This window comes from Vipera ursinii (genome assembly GCF_947247035.1).
Source record: "Vipera ursinii genome assembly, chromosome: Z".
NCBI classification, from domain to species: domain Eukaryota; kingdom Metazoa; phylum Chordata; class Lepidosauria; order Squamata; family Viperidae; genus Vipera; species Vipera ursinii.
The window spans coordinates 16,452,775-16,472,357 of record NC_139517.1 but is presented as its reverse complement, the minus strand read 5'-3'; the positions used below and the strand labels follow the sequence as shown (position 1 = coordinate 16,472,357).

At 44.2% G+C, this 19,583-nt stretch overlaps 1 protein-coding gene across 2 annotated transcripts; it reads right to left on the bottom strand.

Annotated features, from left to right (window-relative positions):
* Window positions 1–1,120: 1,120 nt before the first annotated feature.
* Window positions 1,121–16,806, bottom strand: LOC310649516 (suppressor of cytokine signaling 3-like). Of its 2 annotated transcripts, none has more exons than XM_083378008.1 (2): window positions 16,488–16,806; window positions 1,121–2,958 (listed from the first exon to the last, which is right to left on the bottom strand). In XM_083378008.1, the coding sequence occupies exon 2, from the start codon at window positions 2,906–2,908 to the stop codon at window positions 2,294–2,296; it is 615 nt and encodes a 204-aa protein (XP_083234134.1). In that variant the 5' UTR covers window positions 2,909–2,958; window positions 16,488–16,806; the 3' UTR covers window positions 1,121–2,293. The 2 variants fall into 2 exon arrangements, with proteins under 2 accessions (XP_083234134.1, XP_083234135.1); XM_083378009.1 differs by lacking the exon at window positions 16,488–16,806 and adding an exon at window positions 3,080–3,140.
* Between the last annotated feature and the right edge of the window lie 2,777 nt (window positions 16,807–19,583).

Genomic DNA, 19,583 nt, shown 5'->3' with positions numbered 1-19,583 from the left:
ACTTCAAGCATCTTGCAGTGTGTGCCTCTCCATTCTTCCTCCAGACTCTGGGTCCTTGGTTTCCAAATGAGATGCAAAAATTTCTCTCATCAGAAAAGAGGACTTTGGACCACTGAGCAACAGACCAGGTCTGTTTTTCTTTAGCCCAGGTAAGACGCTTCTGACGTTCAGGAGCGGCTTGACAAGAGGAATACGACATTTGAAGCCCACGTCCAGGATCCGTCTGTGTGTGGTGGCTCTTGATGCACTGACTCCAGCCTCAGTCCACTCCTTGTGAAAGTCCCCAACTCTTTTGAATGGCCTTTTCCTGACAATCCTCTCCAGGCTGCGGTCATCCCTGCTGCTTGTGCACCTTTTTCTTCCACATTATATTAATGTGCTTTGATACAGCACTTTGGGAACATCCAACTTCTTTTGCAATTACCTTTTGAGGCTTTCCCTCCTTATGGAGGGTGTCAATGATGGTTTTCTGCACAACTGTCAGGTCAGCAGTCTTCCCCATGATTGTGATTCCTACTGAACCAGACTGAGAGACCATTTAAAGGCCCAGGAACCGTTTGCAGGTGTTATGGCTTAATTAGCTGGTTAGAGTGGGACACTTTGAGCCTAGAATATTGCACCTTTTCACAATATTCTAGTTTTCTAAGATTGTGGATTTGGGGTTTTCATGAGCTGTAAGCCATAATCATCACAATTATGACAAATCACGGCTTGAACTATCTTGCTTTGCATGTAATGAGTCTATCTCATATTAGGTTCCCCTTTTAAGTTGCATTACTGAAATAAATGAACTTTTGCACGATATTCTAATTTTTCGAGTCTCACCTGTAGTGCAAAGGTGAACAATTAATAAAAAAATAGGGGAAATAAGGTAGGCTCTGTCCCAAAGGTAGATCTCTGAGGAGATAAAAAGCTGACTTTTTACCTCTTGCAAGCTTTTGTTACTTTCACTCAGGAAGCAGGAAAGCAAACTGGCCTCTTGATAAAAACATCCTTTTTTCTTATTGTTGGAGAGGAATTGGCTGGGCTTCCCAATAGGATCCGGGAAGAGGTCTGGCTTGCCAGTAAGAAATCATAAATGAACTCGGAAAGCGAAAGAATCAAGTCAGTTTGCAGATGATCAAGGTTTATTTGAGAGCAGGAGGTTTTTAAAAACATTTGACTTGGGACTAAAAATTGAAAAGTTCTTTAAAGAGTGGAGTATCGTTGAACTGTGCTACCTTAGTGAAAGTTTTGCATGAAATGCACAAAACTGCCATCTACAATCACATTTTCTAACCTTTGTGCTGCATGGTTTGAGATTTTGTTTCTTTGTGAATTGCCCCTTGACTACGAAACCTCTGTTTCCTCAAAGACTAGCATCTTCCTCGCCTTTGAGTGGTATATCTGCGCTGGCTGCCTATAAAAACACTCAAGTCACTGAACTTTTTTTTTCTTTCTGGTAACTGATTTCTGAGTCAGCATTCTTGAAAGCTGTCAAGTTACAGTAATGACCTTTACGAAAGGCAGTGACTGGAAGTGGGGGAAGGAGAGGTCAGGATCCCACAATGGGCAAAGTGGAAAGAGAGGAGGAGAGGACCGCTGGGGATTTGGTGCAGTGTGGCTTATTGCTCAAAATCTGCCTTCAGACTGGCCTTGGGGTTATCTATCTTCTAGAGAAAGAAGGCTGTTGGTTGTAGATTTCAAACACTTACTGGGTGTACAATCTTCTTGTCCGCCTGAGTTTGTAGAGAGATGCGTAATAGTTGGAGCTAAATACAATCTTGTTGACTTCATTACTGGGCGGTGCTGCTGCAGACTTCATAGATGTTGCTTGTGCGGTTAGCAGAGCTATTTGTCACGGATTGTTTCACACAAACCTGTGCACCTTTCAACAACTTTCAACTAAAGATGAGAACAAGTGGGAGGTGCTTAAGGCAGCTTTGCCTATGGATAGAATAAAAAATTTGACTTCTACCTGCGCAAGCAGCTTTTGAAATACGGAAGTTGCTAACTTGGAAAAATGGGGAAGGGGATTATTATACAGGATACACAGCTCCAGATCCGTTGACTAACCTCCGCCAATCCCTTTTTTTTCCCCCCAGATAATTTTCAGTAGCTTTTGGAAGGCTCATTATAAATAGCTCCACAATGAAAAGGTTGGCTTAGCTGTCAGATGGTTTATTCCAAGAAATTGGGGTGCATCAGCAATACACTGTCTACAATCAGCTCTGCTCATCCATTCTAACAGGGAAAAGCCCCCAATTCTGCACTCATTAAAAGGTCTTAAAACTGGGTGCTTTGGTCCTTCCTTTTAGCTGCAGATTGAGTTCAATAATGCCTGGGGGACTGGCAGCGTCTGCAGCCGAGCCCTGGTGTCACCTCTGCCCTGCACGCTGGTTCGTACAGCCCGCTGACACAGCTCCTGCAAAGTGGGCACCTTGCAACGGAGTGGCTGTGAGAGGGCCAAAGGCACTGGAGGTTGACCCTCACTCTCCAAGTAGCAGGGACCCCCTTCTACAGCCCCAAGGCAGAGATAATACTCAACTAACTGGACCACGCAACTGAAGGTTGGGGGATGGCCAGCTCCTGGCAAGGCCTCCAAGTGGAAAGCTGAGTCCTGCTGCTGAATACGCAGGTTGGTGATGCCTGTCCTGGTGCGGACACTCAAGGTGAAGAGGTGGTGATGGTTGGAGGAATCTCTCACCAGGAAGACACCAGGAGGCTGGGAAGTCAAGAGCCGCTTGGCTTCGGCCCCTGACAGGCTGCCCCAGTAGAAGCCACTGGCCTCCAGTCGCTCCAAGGCACTTTCCACCCGCTCAAACTCTCCACAGAAACTCTTGAAATGGTAGGAAGGGACGGCAGGGCCTGTCATGGCCACCACGACTGGTGCAGATGCCGGCGGGCAGCAACAGCACAGGGGGACCATCGCGCCACCAATTGACTAGTGGACAGCTCGATCGTTTATCAGAGCTGCATCTGAAAAGGAAGATAAAAGTCAATTCACAGAGAGGCACCTGAACATCACTCGCATCAAGAGTATTAACCTGGTTTGGCCTGGTGAGTCAAAATATTAGGTACAGGCAAATCCTCAACTTACAACATTCATTTAATGACTTGTTCACAATGCAAACGGCACTGGGAAAAGCAAGTCAGGAAGGACCCTTGCAGCATCCCCAGTCGCCTGATCAAATTTCAGATGCTTGGCAACCAGCACGTATTTACAATGGTTGCAGCATCTCGGGGCGGCGGGGAGGGGAATGGTGTCTTCAGATTGTCACTGGTGAGCTTCCCAGAGAGCGGCTGACAAGCAAAGTCAATGGGAGAAGCCAGATTCGCTTAACGCCACGTGATTCACTTTAAAAAAATGATGTGCTTAATGATGGCAAAAGAAGTCATAAAATAGGACGCGATTCACTTAATTGAGTCATGGTGGTGCAGTAGCTGGAAATGCAGTATTTCAGGCTGATTCTGCTGATGGCCGACTGCCGGCAGTTTGATTCTCGCTGGCTCAAGGTTTGACCCAGTCTTACTTTTTTTTAAAAAAAATCCCATTTAGATTCAAGGTTCTGGTAATGGTCTTTAAGTCCCTACATGGCATGGGTCCGGAATACCTCGGGGACCACCTGCTGCCGGCGTCAACTTCCCTTCGCCCTGTGCGTTCCCACAGAGAGGGCCTCCTCAGGGTGCCTCCGGTCAGAGAATGTCGGCTGGTGGCCCCCAGGGGGAGGGCCTTCTCTGTGGGCGCTCCGGCTTTATGGAACCAGCTGCCGGTTGAGCTCCGGACAGCACCAGACCTTTGCTCCTTCCAGCGCGGTCTGAAGACCCATTTATTTGAACAAGCTGGCCTGGCCTGATGGGGGATATCAGGGTTTTTAATGGGTTTTTATATTGCTACTGTTTTATTCTGGGCGATTATTTAATTCTCTTTTAATTTTTGTATTTTCTATTTATATGTGCCCTGTTCACCGCCCTGAGTCCTTCGGGAGAAGGGCGGTATACAAATTTAATAAAACATAAAACATAAAACATAAACATATCCCGCCCTTCTCCGAAGACTCAGGGCAGCTTACAATCTAAGAAGCACAAATCATTGTGGTTAGCAATAGCCTTCATTCTATGTATATGCCTGCTTATTAGGGCTTTTGCTCCCCCCCCAAGCGGCATTATTACAAAGTCAGCTTATTGCCCCCAACAATCTGGGTCCTCATTTTACCTACCTCGGAAGGATGGAAGGCTGAGTCAACCTTGAGCCTGGTGGGATGCGAACCTGCACTAATTGCAGGCAGCTGGTGTTACTTAAGGAGGCATTAGCCCACTGCTCCACCAAGGCTCTTACATCCTTCTGAGATTGGTAAAATGAGGTCCCAGATTGTTGGGGGCAATAGGCTGACTCTGTAAACCGCTTAGAGAGGGCTGTAAAGCAGAGTTCCCCAACCTTTCCGGGTTGGCAGCCCAGGCGAAGGGGGGGAGGGGAGAAAGAGGTGATGGTTTTGTGAAAGGGGCAGGCATGTGTGCGCATGCATGACCACCCATTGCTTGCACGAGTGAGGCCATGAGCACCTGTGACCCTCAGGCAAATGGTGAAGTAAGTCATCTGAGCGGTGCCAATGGGTGTTGAGCCTTCTTGGCGGCAGGATGTTTTTTGCCCCATGTTCCTGCCCTGAAGGGGACACAGGGCAGAAAACATTCTGCAATTCCATGAAGGCTCCACACCCATCGGCACCACTCAGGTGACCTTGAGGACATAGATAAAACCTCCAGGTGACCTCACTGATTCTCTAAAAGAATGCAAACGACCAGCTGTCTGCAAGGAATATAAATCCTTCTATTCCCCACCATCCGGTCAGAGCTGAAGAAGCTTCTTGGATGGGGAGAAGCGAAATGTCTTCCAAGAAAAACAAGGAAGTTCAGTTGCCTCCTGAAAAAGCACCTTTGGGACAACCGTGACCTGGGTGACTGAGAATCTCCATAGACCAGACACGTCAAACTCATGATGTCACACAATGTATTGGGACTGTTTTGCCATTGCCAGCAATACGGTGGGCGGGGCTTCCGCGTGACGCGTCCGGCCTACGGGCTGGCAGTTTGACAATTCAAACTAGGCTTTCCTCTTGATCTCAAATTCTTCGTTGACTGACTTTAAAAAGCTGCTTAAGCTTCAGTTGGCTCTCAAACAAAGAATAGATCACCCACAGTACTTTTTTCCAGTTCATTTTTTCTCTGATAAGGTTTGCTTGAAAAAATGTTTAGATAAATTTTATCCGGCTCAGCAAGTTTAGCGAAAAATAGTGCCCAAATCCCAAACATTCTAAATATTTTTTTACTGATAGTTTATTGCATGGAGTTTATCCAAGCATCACACTACAGGGTACCATTTCTGGCAAAGAACCTGAATGGAGTTGTTCAAGACTGGAATTAAAAAGTTGTAGTCCCAAAATATGGACATTTTATGAAGAATTTTGGCTCTATTGAGCCTGAGGTTCAGGGAAGAGAATTACTCTTAAGTAGATAGAAATAAATTACCACTCTGATGCTAAAGGGTATATATATATTCCTTGGTCATTTTTGAAATGCCCTTTTACTGTAAATATGAAACAATGAAGCAGCCCTAGGTGAATTGCACAGGTTCTCAGAAATTATTTGCCAGAAATTATTTGCAATCTTTCCAGTAAAAATAGAAGGCAAAATACGGTGAACATGGTTCTTTGGAGAATCATGGTGGATAAGAAATCCTTGATCTTGGTCCTTAGAGCCTCTATGCCAGCTTCTTCAGCATGACTATACAGATAGTCCCCAACCAATGGCCACAAATGGAACCAGAATTTCCATTGCTAAGGAAGGTGATTGTTAATTGTCATATCTGATTTTATAACCTTTTTTTGCCACAGTTGTTAAGTGAATCTCTGCCATTGTTAAGTGAATCGTGCAGTCATTAAGCAAATGCAGCTCCCCCCTATTCTGATTTTGCCTATCGGAAGCCAGCCGTGAAAGTCACAAACGGCAAACACATGACTTTGGGGTGCTGCAACTTTATAAATACATACTGGTTGCAAAGCGGCTGAATTTTTATCATGGGAATGCTGTGACTGTTGTGTGAGGACCCATCGTAAATCGCTTTTTCAGTGCCGTTGTAATTCTTTTTTTTTTTTATTGAAAAGTTTTAAAATACAGTTTTCCTTTAAAAAACCCCCCTTCCCCCTCCCTACCTCCCCCCTATCTCCCCCCCTCCCCCTCTCCCTCCTCCCTCCCCTGCCTCCCCCCCCTACTTCCCCTCCTCCCCCCCTCCCCCCCCCCGACTTCCCAGAGCAAAATACAAGGTATATATCTAAAAAGCAATCATAAACAATCATATACTAACAATTATAAACTCTAAAATCCATCACTCTCTAGCTTATATAGAGTAAACCAATCCTTAATAATACTAAATATGTATAAAGAACTAAAATAAAAGAAAACTAACATCATTCCCATCTATGTTCTTCCACAATTCACTATTACCTAAACATATTCTCATTTACACATCACAAGCACCTATCCCTATTAACCTCTCTAGCCAAAATAGGCTATAATAGATAGTTCTTACACAAATTAACCCACATTAACCCACAAAACTTTCTTCCTCTTCCTCTGTAGTAAATTGTCCATTAATTCCAAATTGAAGATTCTGTTACCATACATATCATCCCAAAACTCTTAAAAACACAACTACCACTTGACTGTAAGTATATTGTGGAAGTTCCATAGATTTCTACTGGTCTTATTTTTTATCTTTTTTGAGCGTTTTAAGGCAGCACGCGTCACCCTCTGTTCCCTAGGATCATCCAAAAGAGTTGCAGCTTGATCTCCTCCTGTACCATTCTCGTCTATCTGTCCATCTTCATCCTCTTGATGTTCTCCTTCTCCAGATCCCTCTGCAGCTTCCAAAAGTGTTGATGGGGTTGCTTTTAAGACATTGTTGTAAAAATCATGCGCTTGCTTCACAGTACCCAAACAGTACCTTTTGCCATCATACATGAAGCTCAACCCAGCTGGGATCTCCCATCTGAACCTTATATCTCTTTGCTTGAGCTCTTGCACAAGAAATATAAAGTCCTTCCTTCTCTTTAAAATCTTTGGAGGAATTTCTTTTAGAACCAAAACTTCTTGACCAGCAATCACAACTTTAGTATCATAGGCAGCTTGTATAACTTCATCTCTAATTTCCCTTTTTACAAAATAAACCACCACATCTCTAGGCAACTTTCTCTGTTTAGCAATCCACGAGTTCACACGAAACACTTTGTCCATGCCTTGTTTTATTTCAGATGCTGGATGGTTCAATACCACCTCAAAAGCCTCAGAAACCAGCTGCTTTAAATCTTCCTTAATATTCTCTTTTAGGCCTCTAATTCTAACAGCAAACTGCATCTGGTAAAATTGAGCCAGACTCAGTTCGCTATCCATTTTGCCTTTTAAATCTTCAATTTCCAATACTCTTGCTTCTAATATAGCATTCTTTTGAGTCAAATCTTCCACTTTGTCATCCAGCACCTCCACACATTTAGCTACTTTATGCACTGAGGACAAAATGTCTACCTTCATCTCTCTAAGTTTCTGTTCCATCCTTTCTTCCATTCTCTGCTCCAATTTCTCCAATTTCTCCTCCATCTGTACAAATTTAACACCCATTGACTCCAAAATTAACTGGATATGTTTTTCAAGATCCTTCGATGTCAATACATCAGGAGAATGCAACGCCTGCAGTAATGATTGTTGTTGCACCGGAGAATTTCCAGCACTCCGAAAAGTTCTAGGGGGAGGTTTAGCCGCCATCTTTTACTTACAATTGTGATGCACTTTCACTTTAAGTTTTAAGCAAAGTCCATCAAGCTTGAGAGTAAAATAAAATAATCCTCTCCATCTCTTCATCTTTCCCTCTTGTACTGCTCTGCCTGCTCTTTTCCTTTCATAGTCTCTCCTTCAAGCAGGGATGGTCGCAGACCATAAAGTCCGGAGCAGAGACGCTAGCCAGCTGGGAGCAGCCCAGGCTACGGGGGAGTTCAATCCTTCAGCCGCCCAAGCTCCAAGCTCAGGCGGCCCCGGAGAACTCGACCCCTACCTGGGGGCTCACCCCCTCCTCTTCTCCCGAGGAGGGGGCTTCAAATTCGCCCGAACAGCTGATCGGCGCTGTTTCAGGCGAAAAATCACACAGCTGAGCCGCGGGCAGCCCGGGAAGGCTGTCTCCGGCGCCGCGGAGCCACCGGAAGTCCCCGTTGTAATTCTGAATGGTTGCTAAATAAATGGTTGTAAGTCGAGGACTACCTGGAAGCGCTAGTATGGGTTTGATTTGTTAATTTCATGTATTTTTAAACTGCTACCCATACAGATCTATCTCAAAGAAACCTGAGCTTCTGAAACTGCAGGTTCATTCCTGCAAGAAAACCAGCCTGTCTTGCAAAATTCATAAAAGAGATGAGCCAAAATGTTTGCTTCTTAAAATGACAAACAGAAGAACTAGGTTCCCTTCAGGGATGGTGATGGGGAAGAACAGAGGAATAGGCAAGTGTGGCTAAACATCACTCCCCCCACAGATCATATTACAAAGAAATATAAGAAACCTTCATGAAAGCTGGCAGGTCTGTTCTAGTTCTAGAATTCCCTTTTAGAACATAGAATCATAGGGTTGGAAGGGACCTTGCAGGTCATCTAGTCCAACCCCCTGCTCAAGCAGGAGACTCTATACCTTTCTGGACAAATGGCTGTCCAGTCTCTTCTTCAAAACTTCCAGTGTTGGAGCACCCACAATTGATGGAGGCTTTTCCCCCCAAGAGTCAGACCAATCTCTTGTAGAGAGCAGTTTAAGGTAATCAGATTTGTAGGCAATTGCTCTAACCAGAAGATCAGGCATGGAAGTCGGAGGATTCAGTTTGAAATGCACCGAATAAAATTTCCCCAAAGTGGAAAGCACAGCATGGAAATGGACGTTATTCTAACTTCTGGGTCTGGTGCTACTTTTTCATTTTATGGCAGTTTTTAAGTTGCAGTCCTATCTGGACCGAGATGCCCTATGCACAGTCACTCATGCGCTCGTGACCTCCCGGTTAGACTACTGCAACGCTCTCTACATGGGGCTGCCCTTGAGGACCACTCGGAGGCTTCAGCTGGTGCAGAATGCAGCCGCGCGAGTTGTGATGGGAGTCTCCCGATACTCCTGTGTAACGCCTCTTCTCCGCGAGCTGCATTGGCTCCCAGTTGCCCTCCGGGTGAGATTCAAGGTGCTGGTGATGACCTATAAAGCCCTAAATGGCATGGGCCCGGATTATCTTAGGGAGCACCTGCTGCCAGCATCAACTTCCCATCGTCCTGTGCGCTCCCATAGGGAGGGCCTCCTTAGGGTGCCACCGGTCAGGGAGTGCCGGCGGGTGATCCCCAGAGAGAGGGCGTTATCTGTGGGCGCGCCTGCCCTATGGAATCAATTGCCGGTGGAACTCTGGATCACCCCCAACCTTCGTTCCGTTTCACCGGAACCTGAAAACTTGGCTTATTGATCTATCTGGCCTGGACTGAGGGGTTTTAAGTTTTAAACTTTGTTTTAATTTGTTGGGCTAGTAATTAATTTAATTTATTTTAATTCTATTTCTATTTTAACTTTTATATTGTTTTTTAAACTTTGCCCTGTAAACCGCCCTGAGTCCTTCGGGAATAGGGCGGTATTTATTTATTAAATTTTTATACCGCCCTTCTCCCGAAGGACTCAGGCCGGTGTACAGGGCAATAAATATCAAAATATAAATACAAAAGTATATAAAACTAATTAATTAAATAAATAAATGGCCTCTTCCACTTGCTGTGTTGCTGGACTGCTAACATTTGCTTCTCCTTTCCTTCTGCTACCAAGCCTGGATACTTTCTCTTGCTAAGATCCCAACCACGGCAGCTTCCTTTTCAACTTAAACCTCTTTACAGAGTGTTTAATCTCACCGTCGATCTCAGTTACAAGATGGTTTTGAAACTATTACGTAACTCAGAACATGTTCAGGCCGGAGAAAGCAGGATTCTGTTTCATAATCTGAGGGCTTGATATTGGTTGAAAGAACTAACTGGTCCTTCAAAGAGAGAAAAAGTCTAACTCAGCAACCACCGAAAGGCAGAAGTGGGGAAGGGAGTGAGTCCAAGAATAGCAAAGAGAATTAGCCTGCAGCTTGCAGAGGAAAAGGCAAAGATCCTTCCCAGTTGACTTTGATGTCTAATGGCTGCCTAGCCAACATGTCCACGTTGCTTTCTTGATAAGAATACAAAAGTGCTTTATCATGATTTTCTTCTCGGGTGAGATCTTTTCTCAAATTCCTCATCTAGCTTACAGCCAGCCTTGGTTTCCCAACTGTCGTCCATTTGAATACTAACCAGGTCCAACCTGCTGAACTTTTTTCAAGATTTATTTTATTTTTATTTTATTTTAATTCCATTTATATCCCGCCAAGGTCACCTGCAATGAAATGTAGTTTTGAGAGAGTCTACTGGAATTCCTGCCAAACATCTTCGGGAAGCCAAAGTTAGAATGACGCACTGTGTGTTTGACTGACGTCTGCTCGCTCTCAAACGGTTGCCCTTACTGATTTGAAAGTAGAACAGGTAGTCCTCAAGTTATGGACCACAAGTGGGACTAGAACTTCCATCACTGAACAATGTGGTCATTCAGTGAGTTGCAGCCATTTTGATCACATGACTGTGGGGATGTTGGGTTGGTTGTTAATTGCAGGACTGACCGTAAGTCACTTTTTTTCAGCCCCGTTGTAACTTAGAACAGGCATTAAACTAATGGTTGTTAGTCAAGGACTATCATTTGGCATTCTTAACCTGGTGACCTTTAGATGTATTGGCCACAATCTCTCATTATTACACGCTGGTTGGGAATAACAGGAGATGTAGTATAATGAATCTGGAGACCACCTACTCTTAAGTCTTCATTCGGATCCTATAAAATGCCTCCTATTGAAGTAAGATACTGGCAGGTAGCAGCTCCTGGCTAACCTTATCTGGGCTCCAAAACTGAGCTGGGTGAGTCCTGGTCAGGATTTGGATGATAATTTGTCAGGGGAATTTCATGGCTGAATACTAGAGCAGGAAGTGAAAACGCCAACTGAAGAAATGGACCAAAAATTACCAAAACACAAATTTCATACGTGCCAGGAAATCTGAATGGCCATGTTCATGAAATCAACAGGAGCTTCTCTGAATCTAAGGACATGTTTGGCCTTGTCATGTTGTGTGTTTCTGAGTTCATTTCCTCTAAACTAATTGATAAAAATAATTGCAATAATAGAGAATCTTTATAAATCAGGGTTGAATGTTTGGCTTCCTAGTGATCCCTGATCTGGGCAATCTCCTTGCAGACATTTCATTGCCCCACCCAGTAACATCACTAGTGGTTTTGATTTATCCCGGAATGGTATACAATTAATAAATTATATTAATTATAATTGATGAATAGTACACCACCCTAAATCTTGCCTCTTGAATCTCTGGATAGAAGGCTTTATCTATCCCACACTTCAAATATTCCCATGTAATCAGTTCAGTAAATAAGAATTAGGCTTGTCCCATTGCTACCATGGTTTGTTTTTTAATCTTTGGCAGGAAGAATATATGATTAATTAATTTTTTTTGTCTATTTCCCTACAAAGATACCACAATAAAAGGAGATGGTGAACCGCAACTCTAAAACTAATCTCAGGTTCATAAGAATAAGGGGGAAAATATTTGGGGGACTATATCGCTAGAAAGCAGTAAGTTGAAGTAGATGGCATATTTGACAGCTCATATTCATTAACATTTCCCTGCATTTAGAAACCTAGCGTCTCTGTAATATTGGAGAAAGAGGTAAATCTACAATTGTCCTTATACAGTAACTGCTCTAAAGATCAGAAGCCACCTCTTTATCTTTTTCTTTCTTTTCTATTTTTCTTCTAATTTTTTGTACTTTAGTTCTCTCTTTTGTTTCTTCGTTTTTCCTTCTTGCTCTATTTCAGTTTGTCCTAATTTTTACTCTTGTTTTTAAAACTTATTTTAAAAAAATTTTAAATTCTATTTTTTAAAAAATATAAATCTTTTCTTCTAAAACACAGTATTGGTATCTTGAGGTCACAGTACTTTTTACGTGGGAAACTACAGTTTTCTAGGCCATATTTCTTCAAAGTGTTTCCCACTGTAATGTTTTCTTAGGCAACCTCAGCTCTTTTATGACTCATGGACTTCAACTCCCAGAATTCCTGAGCCAGCTTGGCTGGCTCAGGAATTCTGGGAGTTGAAGTCTATGAGGCAAGACTAGAATTCATAGTCTCCTGGTTCCTAACAGGGCGCCTTAAACCACTACACACAAAATGAGAACAGAATATTACTACAGGTAGTCCTTGACTTATGACCACAGTTGAGGTCCAAATTTCTGTTGTTAAGTGAGACATTTGTTAAGTGGGTTTTGCCCCATTTTACGACCCTCCTCGCCGCCTTTGTTAAGTGAATCACTTTGGTTGATAAGCTAGTAACAGGGTTGTTAAGTGAATCTGGCTTCTCCATTGACTTTGCTTGTCAGAAGGTTGCAAAAAGTGATCACATGACCCCGGGACGCAACAACAGTCATAAATGTGAACCAGTTGGAGATGCTGCAAAGGTCGTAACTCTGAAAAAAGGTCATAGGTCACATTTTTCAGGGCTGTTGTAACTTTGAATGCTCACTAAATAAACTTGTAAGTTGAGGACTACCTGCATGAAAAAGCTTACAGAAAACTCTTTTTAATTGATCTATGAATAATACTATACTGGACCGAGAGAAAATTTAGCACAGTTGAAAAGTCAGAATCTCATAGCGGTAAGATCCTGTTCACAGATTCCTCCTGAAAAACCCAAGTGAGTTATTGCTTCTGTGCAAAGGCAGTCCCATGTGAGGGGTTTTGTTTTGGTTAAAAAGAAAAAAAATGCCCTGAAGTAGCCTCACACAGGAAAATGTGACCCATTTTAAGGGGAGTAGCATCTGAACTCAAACTTGTCAACTTTAGACCATTCCCAAACTACATCCTAGAAGGAATCCGCTTAGCTGCCAGCAGGGTTAAAGAGGCTGGTCGAGTAGATGCAATACATGGGATATGCACTCTGGGAAACGAACTCTCTGCTAGTCTTTCCCAATTCCAAAATCCTCTGAATTATCTTCTGCTCAGATAAGCAAATCCTGGACAGAAATCAACCACCCCCAGCACGGTTCAGTTGTGCAAAAGAAAATAAGGAGAGCAGACAAAAGGGGCCTCCTAAGTACATTAGTAGAGGTGGTCCTAGTTCAGCCCTTGTCATCTCCATTGAGAAACGGACTGAGTAGCAAGTAGTAGAGATCAAGAACTGACATTAACAGGCTAAATAAATCAATAGCTTGTACTGATGTACAAGCAACTGGTGACAGCTCCTACAGCCCGAAGCACCTCCCCTCAGAAGAGACTCTTCATTTCCGAATGAGTCACTCTGCTTATCTGCCAATAATTCCAGGAGGTGCATCCTTCTTTATCTTACATTTTCTGAATTAAGAGGAAATTTCCATCACTGTGAGCCAGTCTGGTCTAGTGCAGGGGTAGGCAACCTTGGCTCTTTTTATGACTCGTGGACTTCAACTCCCAGAATTCCTGAGCCAGTCATGCTGGCTCAGGAATTCTGGGAGTTGAAGTTCACAAGTCATAAAAGAGCCAAGGTTGCCTAGCCCTGGTCTAGTGATTAAGGCACTAGGCTAGAAAAGGGGAGACCGTGAGTTCAAGTCCCTTCTTAGCCACGAAAGCTAGCTGGGTGACTTTTGAGTCGCTTTCCCTCAGCCCAACCTATTTCACAGGGTTGTTGTGAGGAGGGGAAATAGGAGGAAGAAGTTGTGTTGGATCTCTTCACTGCCTATTTATTTGCAAAAATAATAAAGGTGGAATAGGAATAATAAAATAAATTTTAGGACACAATTAAACTGACTTCTCTTGAATGAAGTAGTCTTGTCACCTTTCTGTATGAATCTGTGCTGAATACCTACCCCATCCTTTTTAGATCCATCTCATTTCTACATTCTATAATTCTCAACTCAAAGAAGCTACAGTAGATACCTCCTTGTCCTTGAATGAGGGGGTCTTTGGCACTCTCTGATCTTGGTTTGTTTTCTTGCACACGTTTCATTACCCAGAGTAGATAACATGAGTCGTCACTAGCGTTGATGTTATCTAGTTTGGGTAATAAAACGTCTGCAGGAAAACCAAACAAGCTGAGAAAGTACCAAGGACTGTTGAAGATGAGTTTTGTATCTCCAAAAGCCATTTCTCTCTATGGACATTTCTGGCACCTGAGTTTTTCCAAATAACTTTACTTTAGCTCAGGGTTTCCCAACCTTGGCAACTTTAAGACATGTGGACTTCAACTCCCAGAATTCCATGCCGGCTAGGGAATTCTGGAAGTTGAAGTCCACATGTCTTAAAGTCGCCAAGGTTGGGAAACCCTGACCTAGGTCATCTTCCACTTTCTTTTATAATGCTCTGTCTCAGGGATGAAATCAAAGTCACAATTCATGGCCTCGTAAGGAGACCGAGTGTTGAAGAAAGGTAACACGACATCCAAGGCATTGGGCTGGCACCAAGTTGGGAAAAGCAGAAATAAAGCAACACTACAAAATCATCTTCTTGGCTCAGTCTAGCAAATGAACAAGTTTATTGGTGTCCTTAAGGCACCTTCATTTAAATACATGTTTCTATGGGATAGAGAGAAGAACATTACAGAAGGTTTAACAAAAAAATATATGTAACATCAGCTGAGAGAGAATTCTTAAACCCTGTATGTTTCAACAGAATGAGAATACAATAGGACTCATCTTTTGAGCATCTATTTGGGATTATTTTAAATCCCACTGTACTAGCTTGGACTGGGCTGTGACTTTAAACAAAAATTACACTTTTTCTGGACCAAGGGCCACTCTGCTCTTTGAACACATACAGGTAATTTATTATTTATATATGCCCTGTTAACCGCCCTGAGTCCTTCGGGAGAAGGGCGGTATACAAATTTAATAAAAGTAAAGTAAAGTAATCTCCAACGTACAACCATTCATTTAGCGATGGTTTGAAATTACACCACCACTGAAAAAAGTGACATGACCAATTTGTCACAATTATGATCGTTGCTGAATCCCCAAGCGATCAAAATTTGGACACTTGGCAACTGGCACGTAGTTATGATGGTTGCAGCGTCCCAGTGTTAGGTTCACCCTTTGGGACCTTCTGACAAGCAAGTCAATGGGGAAGCCAGATTCAATTAACAACCATGTTATTCGCTTAGCAACTGCAGCGGCTCACTTAATAACTGTGTTAAGAAAGGCCATAAAATGAGGCAAAATTCATTTAACAACTGTCTTGCTTAGCAATGAAAATTTTGGGCTCAAATGCGGTCCATAAGCCAAGTTATTTTCTTTACATTTAAATAAGAGTTGATGTGATTCCTTCTCCAGTTACATTAGAAAATATTTTCTACTTTTAGGCACGTTTAAAAACCACCACTAAGGAACAATTTGGGGAAAGGATTCTCTACTTCAAATTGTGCTTTTCTGCACAACAATCAAGCAGCAGCTTCCTCAACACATTTTCTCCCTCAGCTGCAGCTGCAAGGGATGGAAACCCAAGTGCTTCTCCAGGCTAAATGGTGTTCTATGAATTGCTTAATTTTTGTTGTTGGTTTATATTCTCTCCTCATAACTGCAGATGAGAAAACAGCATGAAGAAAAAGAAGAAATAGCATGAAGAAAAAGGACGTTGCTAGTGAATCGTTCGTTATACAGTAATGAAAGAAATGGGAAAATCATGGCTGGTAGACAAAACTTTATTACAGTTTTCCTCTGGTGTGGGAAGCCAATAAACTTGCATGAAATCTACGGAAAATGCAGCTATTTTCACCACACAGAGACAGACAGACAGACAGACTCATGCACACACGCAGAGGACTACTTCTAGGCATGCCTGTGTCAGGTTTAAAAGTTGAGAGGGTGTCAAATACGAAAACGTGGCTCTTTGCATTGCGGCAGTCCTACTCTTATAAAGCAAAAGCAGAAGCTTAAGCTTCGGCGGGGCTCAATCGTCGGGACGTTAATTTGAATTTTGCCAGATTTCATATACAAGCATCTGATTTTCCGAGTTATTGTTCTTATTCGGCAACCTAAAGGTGGTCTTCCATCCTCCCCCGTGTTAAAAATAAAAAATAAAAATAAAAATAAAATAAAATAAGCGCCAAAACCAGACCGGAGCTTCCCGCCCCGATTTACCACCCCCACCCCCCAATAAACCAGCATTGAAAAGAGTTTTTTCCCTACTCCGCTACCAGCCCCCCGAGAGTCCGGGCTCGGATCTCTTGTTTAAAAGAGTCCCCGGAACGGGTTTTTCTTCTTCCCAACTTTCGCAGCCGCCCCCCCCCCCACCTTCCCGGCTTGGAAAACAACCCCGCTCGCTCCCAATGGCCCGAAGAGTTTCGCTAACCTTTGTTGGCGAGGAAAGCCGAGCGGTGCCTGGGGTTTCTCCGAGGAGCGGGGGAAAAAAGTAAAAAAAAAAAAAGTGGGGGGCGGGGGACCCGCAAGCGAATCGATTTAAAGCGCGGACTCCGCTTCGCAGGCTGGGCTGCGGGAAGCGAGTCCGGCGCGATCGCCCCTTTCTCCCATCTTTCGAGCGGCGGCGGCGGCGGCGGCGGGAGGATGGAGGTGGGCGAAGGCGCACAAGCGCGTCGGGATGGTCTCGGACGGAGAAAAGCTCCCCCAGCTCGGACGGGGAAAGAGTAGAAAGAGGTGGAAGTTTACGGGGCTGGCTGGGTGGGGGGTGGGGGAGTGAAACGGAGGAGGAGGAGGAGGAGGAGGAGGAGGAGGAGGAGGGTGGAAGAACAGCGCCAATCTATTTCCTTTTGGCCAAAGAATCGCGACCCCTCTTTGCTTTCCTGGAAATGCGTGTGAACGTTACGTGCGCGTTTCTGAAGCGAGAAGCGCCTTTCCCGTTAGCGGAGGAATCGGAGAAGGCGGGGAGGGGGAGGGGGAGGGGGAGGGGGTGGTATCCGACGACTTCGGATACAATCTCGGTGCGGGGGGAGGGAGGGAGGGAAGGAGTAGCAGCTTAAAAGGGCAGGGGAGAAAGTGCCCAAGTTTTCAATAATCGTTCGGCGTCTCCGATTGGATATTCTTTGTATATATGCATGTAGGTATATATATATATATATATATATATATATAGGCACATGTATATATATATATATATATATATATATATATATATATATATATATATATATATATATATATATATATATATATATATATATATATATATATATACATGTGCCTATATATATATATATATATATATATATGTGTGTGTGTGTGTGTGTGTGTGTGTGTGTGTGTGTGCGCGCATATATGTATATATGTATATATGTATATATGTATATATGTATATATATATATGACAAATGCTTGTTAACTATTAGATTACCTTGCTAGGCCCCAAACATGGGACAAATCTTTATCTCCTGTGTCAGCCTATCCTGAAGGCCATCGACAGGCAGTAGTCACACCGGTGACAGCTCATATTTGTATATATATATATATATGTGTGTGTGTGTGTGTGTGTGTATATGTATATATGTATGGAAAACATATGTACATTGGTCAAGAGAAGAGATAGGCTCTGTGTGTCTGTCTGTGTGTCGGGGGCGCCGGGAGGGGGGAGCGTGGCCGAGTATTTATTTTTATGAATGGTCGCCACTTTCATTGGTCGCTGGGGAGTGGCTGACAGGGCTCTGATTGGCAGGAGGTGGCTGTATCAACCCCGCGCGCTCCCTCCCCCCTCCCCTTTTGCTGCTGCTGCTGCTGCTTCTCCCCCCCTCCCCCCCCCCTCCCCGTCCGGGTGATTCCTGGAAGTGTGAGGGACTGTTGGTAAGGAGGAGGGGAATGCGAGTTGGTTCCCGCCTCCGCCTATCTCTGCAGTGGAAGACGGGTTGGGTAAGGTGATCGGGCCTTTGGAGGGAGATTCCCCCAGCTCGCCCGAAGCGGCACACCTTTCGTTTTTAACCCTCTCGGCGCGAGGGGAGGGGCCGTGCAAAAAAAAAAAAAAAAAGGTCGGGGAAGCGACCAATGGCAAGCTGCCCTCTCCCCTCCCGCCCCCCAATTCACTCTTAAGTCGCCTGCTCTGGAAAGACACGTGCGAGCGAGGGGGGGGGGAGTTTGCCTTGGTCTGTATTGGGTTGCATAGATGTACGCCGGGGGGGTCCTTTGTGTAACTCGGGCCTCCGTCGCCCGCCGCTTTTGCACCGTGTGAAATGCGGGCCGTTTGGGATCGGTGCACGAAAGGAGCGCTTCACACGCGCGTGTGGCTTCTCCGCGAGGAGAGAGAGAGAGAGAGAGCTCCGTAGCGGCTTTTCGGTTGGTTCAGACGACCCAGCTGCGGAACTGAAAAGCTTGAATTCGAAGCTCGCCGCTTGCACGGTGTGTCACAATGCCCAGATTCACACGACGCGCTAAGCTAAACCCTGAATCGGGATTGCTAATATGCCCCATAGCCTGTGCAAAGACACCGATCGTGTTACAGCTTAATGGGATCGCCTGGCTCACAACCCGACGGCCACCCCTGTGAACTGGACCAGGGTGTTGTGCAAACTAATCAGGATGTGGTTTTGGACAAAGCCTCAGCCCCTGTCTGCCCCATCTTGAATGTGGAGATGATACATGGATTTTCTACTCTGAAAATGCCGTAAAACTGAACGTGAAGTGCTTTGAATTTTTAATAGAACTACCATATACAAAATGTTTTGTATTGTTACTACTAAGACTCCCATTATTACTGTTACTTTGCAGTGTTGACAGGGTAGCTAGAGAGCTGGATGAAGGTTTGGTTCAAATATCTGAAGTTACCAGTTATCTGATCTTCACAACATGGTCTAGTAGTGCTTGGCTAAGTCTGGGGAGATCTGAATTACACACATAGACGCACACTCCAACTGTGTCCTGTGAAAAGCAAAGAATTGCTTGAAAGACAGGTGGGGAAAAGCATAATAAACAATTTGCAAACTCACTCCTGAGTTCACCGCACCAGCTTCTTTTTATGGCTTTAGGCTATTTCAGTCCACTGTGATGCCCCTTTGAAAAGTAGAGAGAGGCTAAAATCAATGCACTTGAATACGAGAAGGGGTGTGTGTGTGTGTGTGTGTGTGTGTGTGTTACATCTGTGCACTTGAAGCAAAATAAAGAGGACAATGCTCAAACGGGAGCATTTGAAAATAGCAAAAAGAATATGTGAAAATCCAAAATAGGTGAATATTTTGGAATAGCTGCAGGATTGAAAGCTTTGCCCATGCTCAACAGATGGCTGATAAAGTTTCCTGCAAAGGGGGGCGGAGGGGGGTAGGCTTCCACACCCTTGGAGAGCAGATTGAGATGGCCTGCCTAAACATTTTCTCTTTTATATTGTGAGTTTGTACATTGGTTTCGAAGAGCCACTGAGTTCTTTGGATGAGGGGCTGGACTAGGAGCAAGAAGCCAAAGGGGGGGGGGGGGGAAGACTTCCAAAAATACAGGCAGTCCTCAACCTACGACC

What these genes read in the sequence shown, in the direction of transcription:
- LOC310649516 (XM_083378008.1), bottom strand. Translation starts at nt 2,908, where the DNA reads ATGGTCCCCCTGTGCTGTTGCTGCCCGCCGGCATCTGCACCAGTCGTG.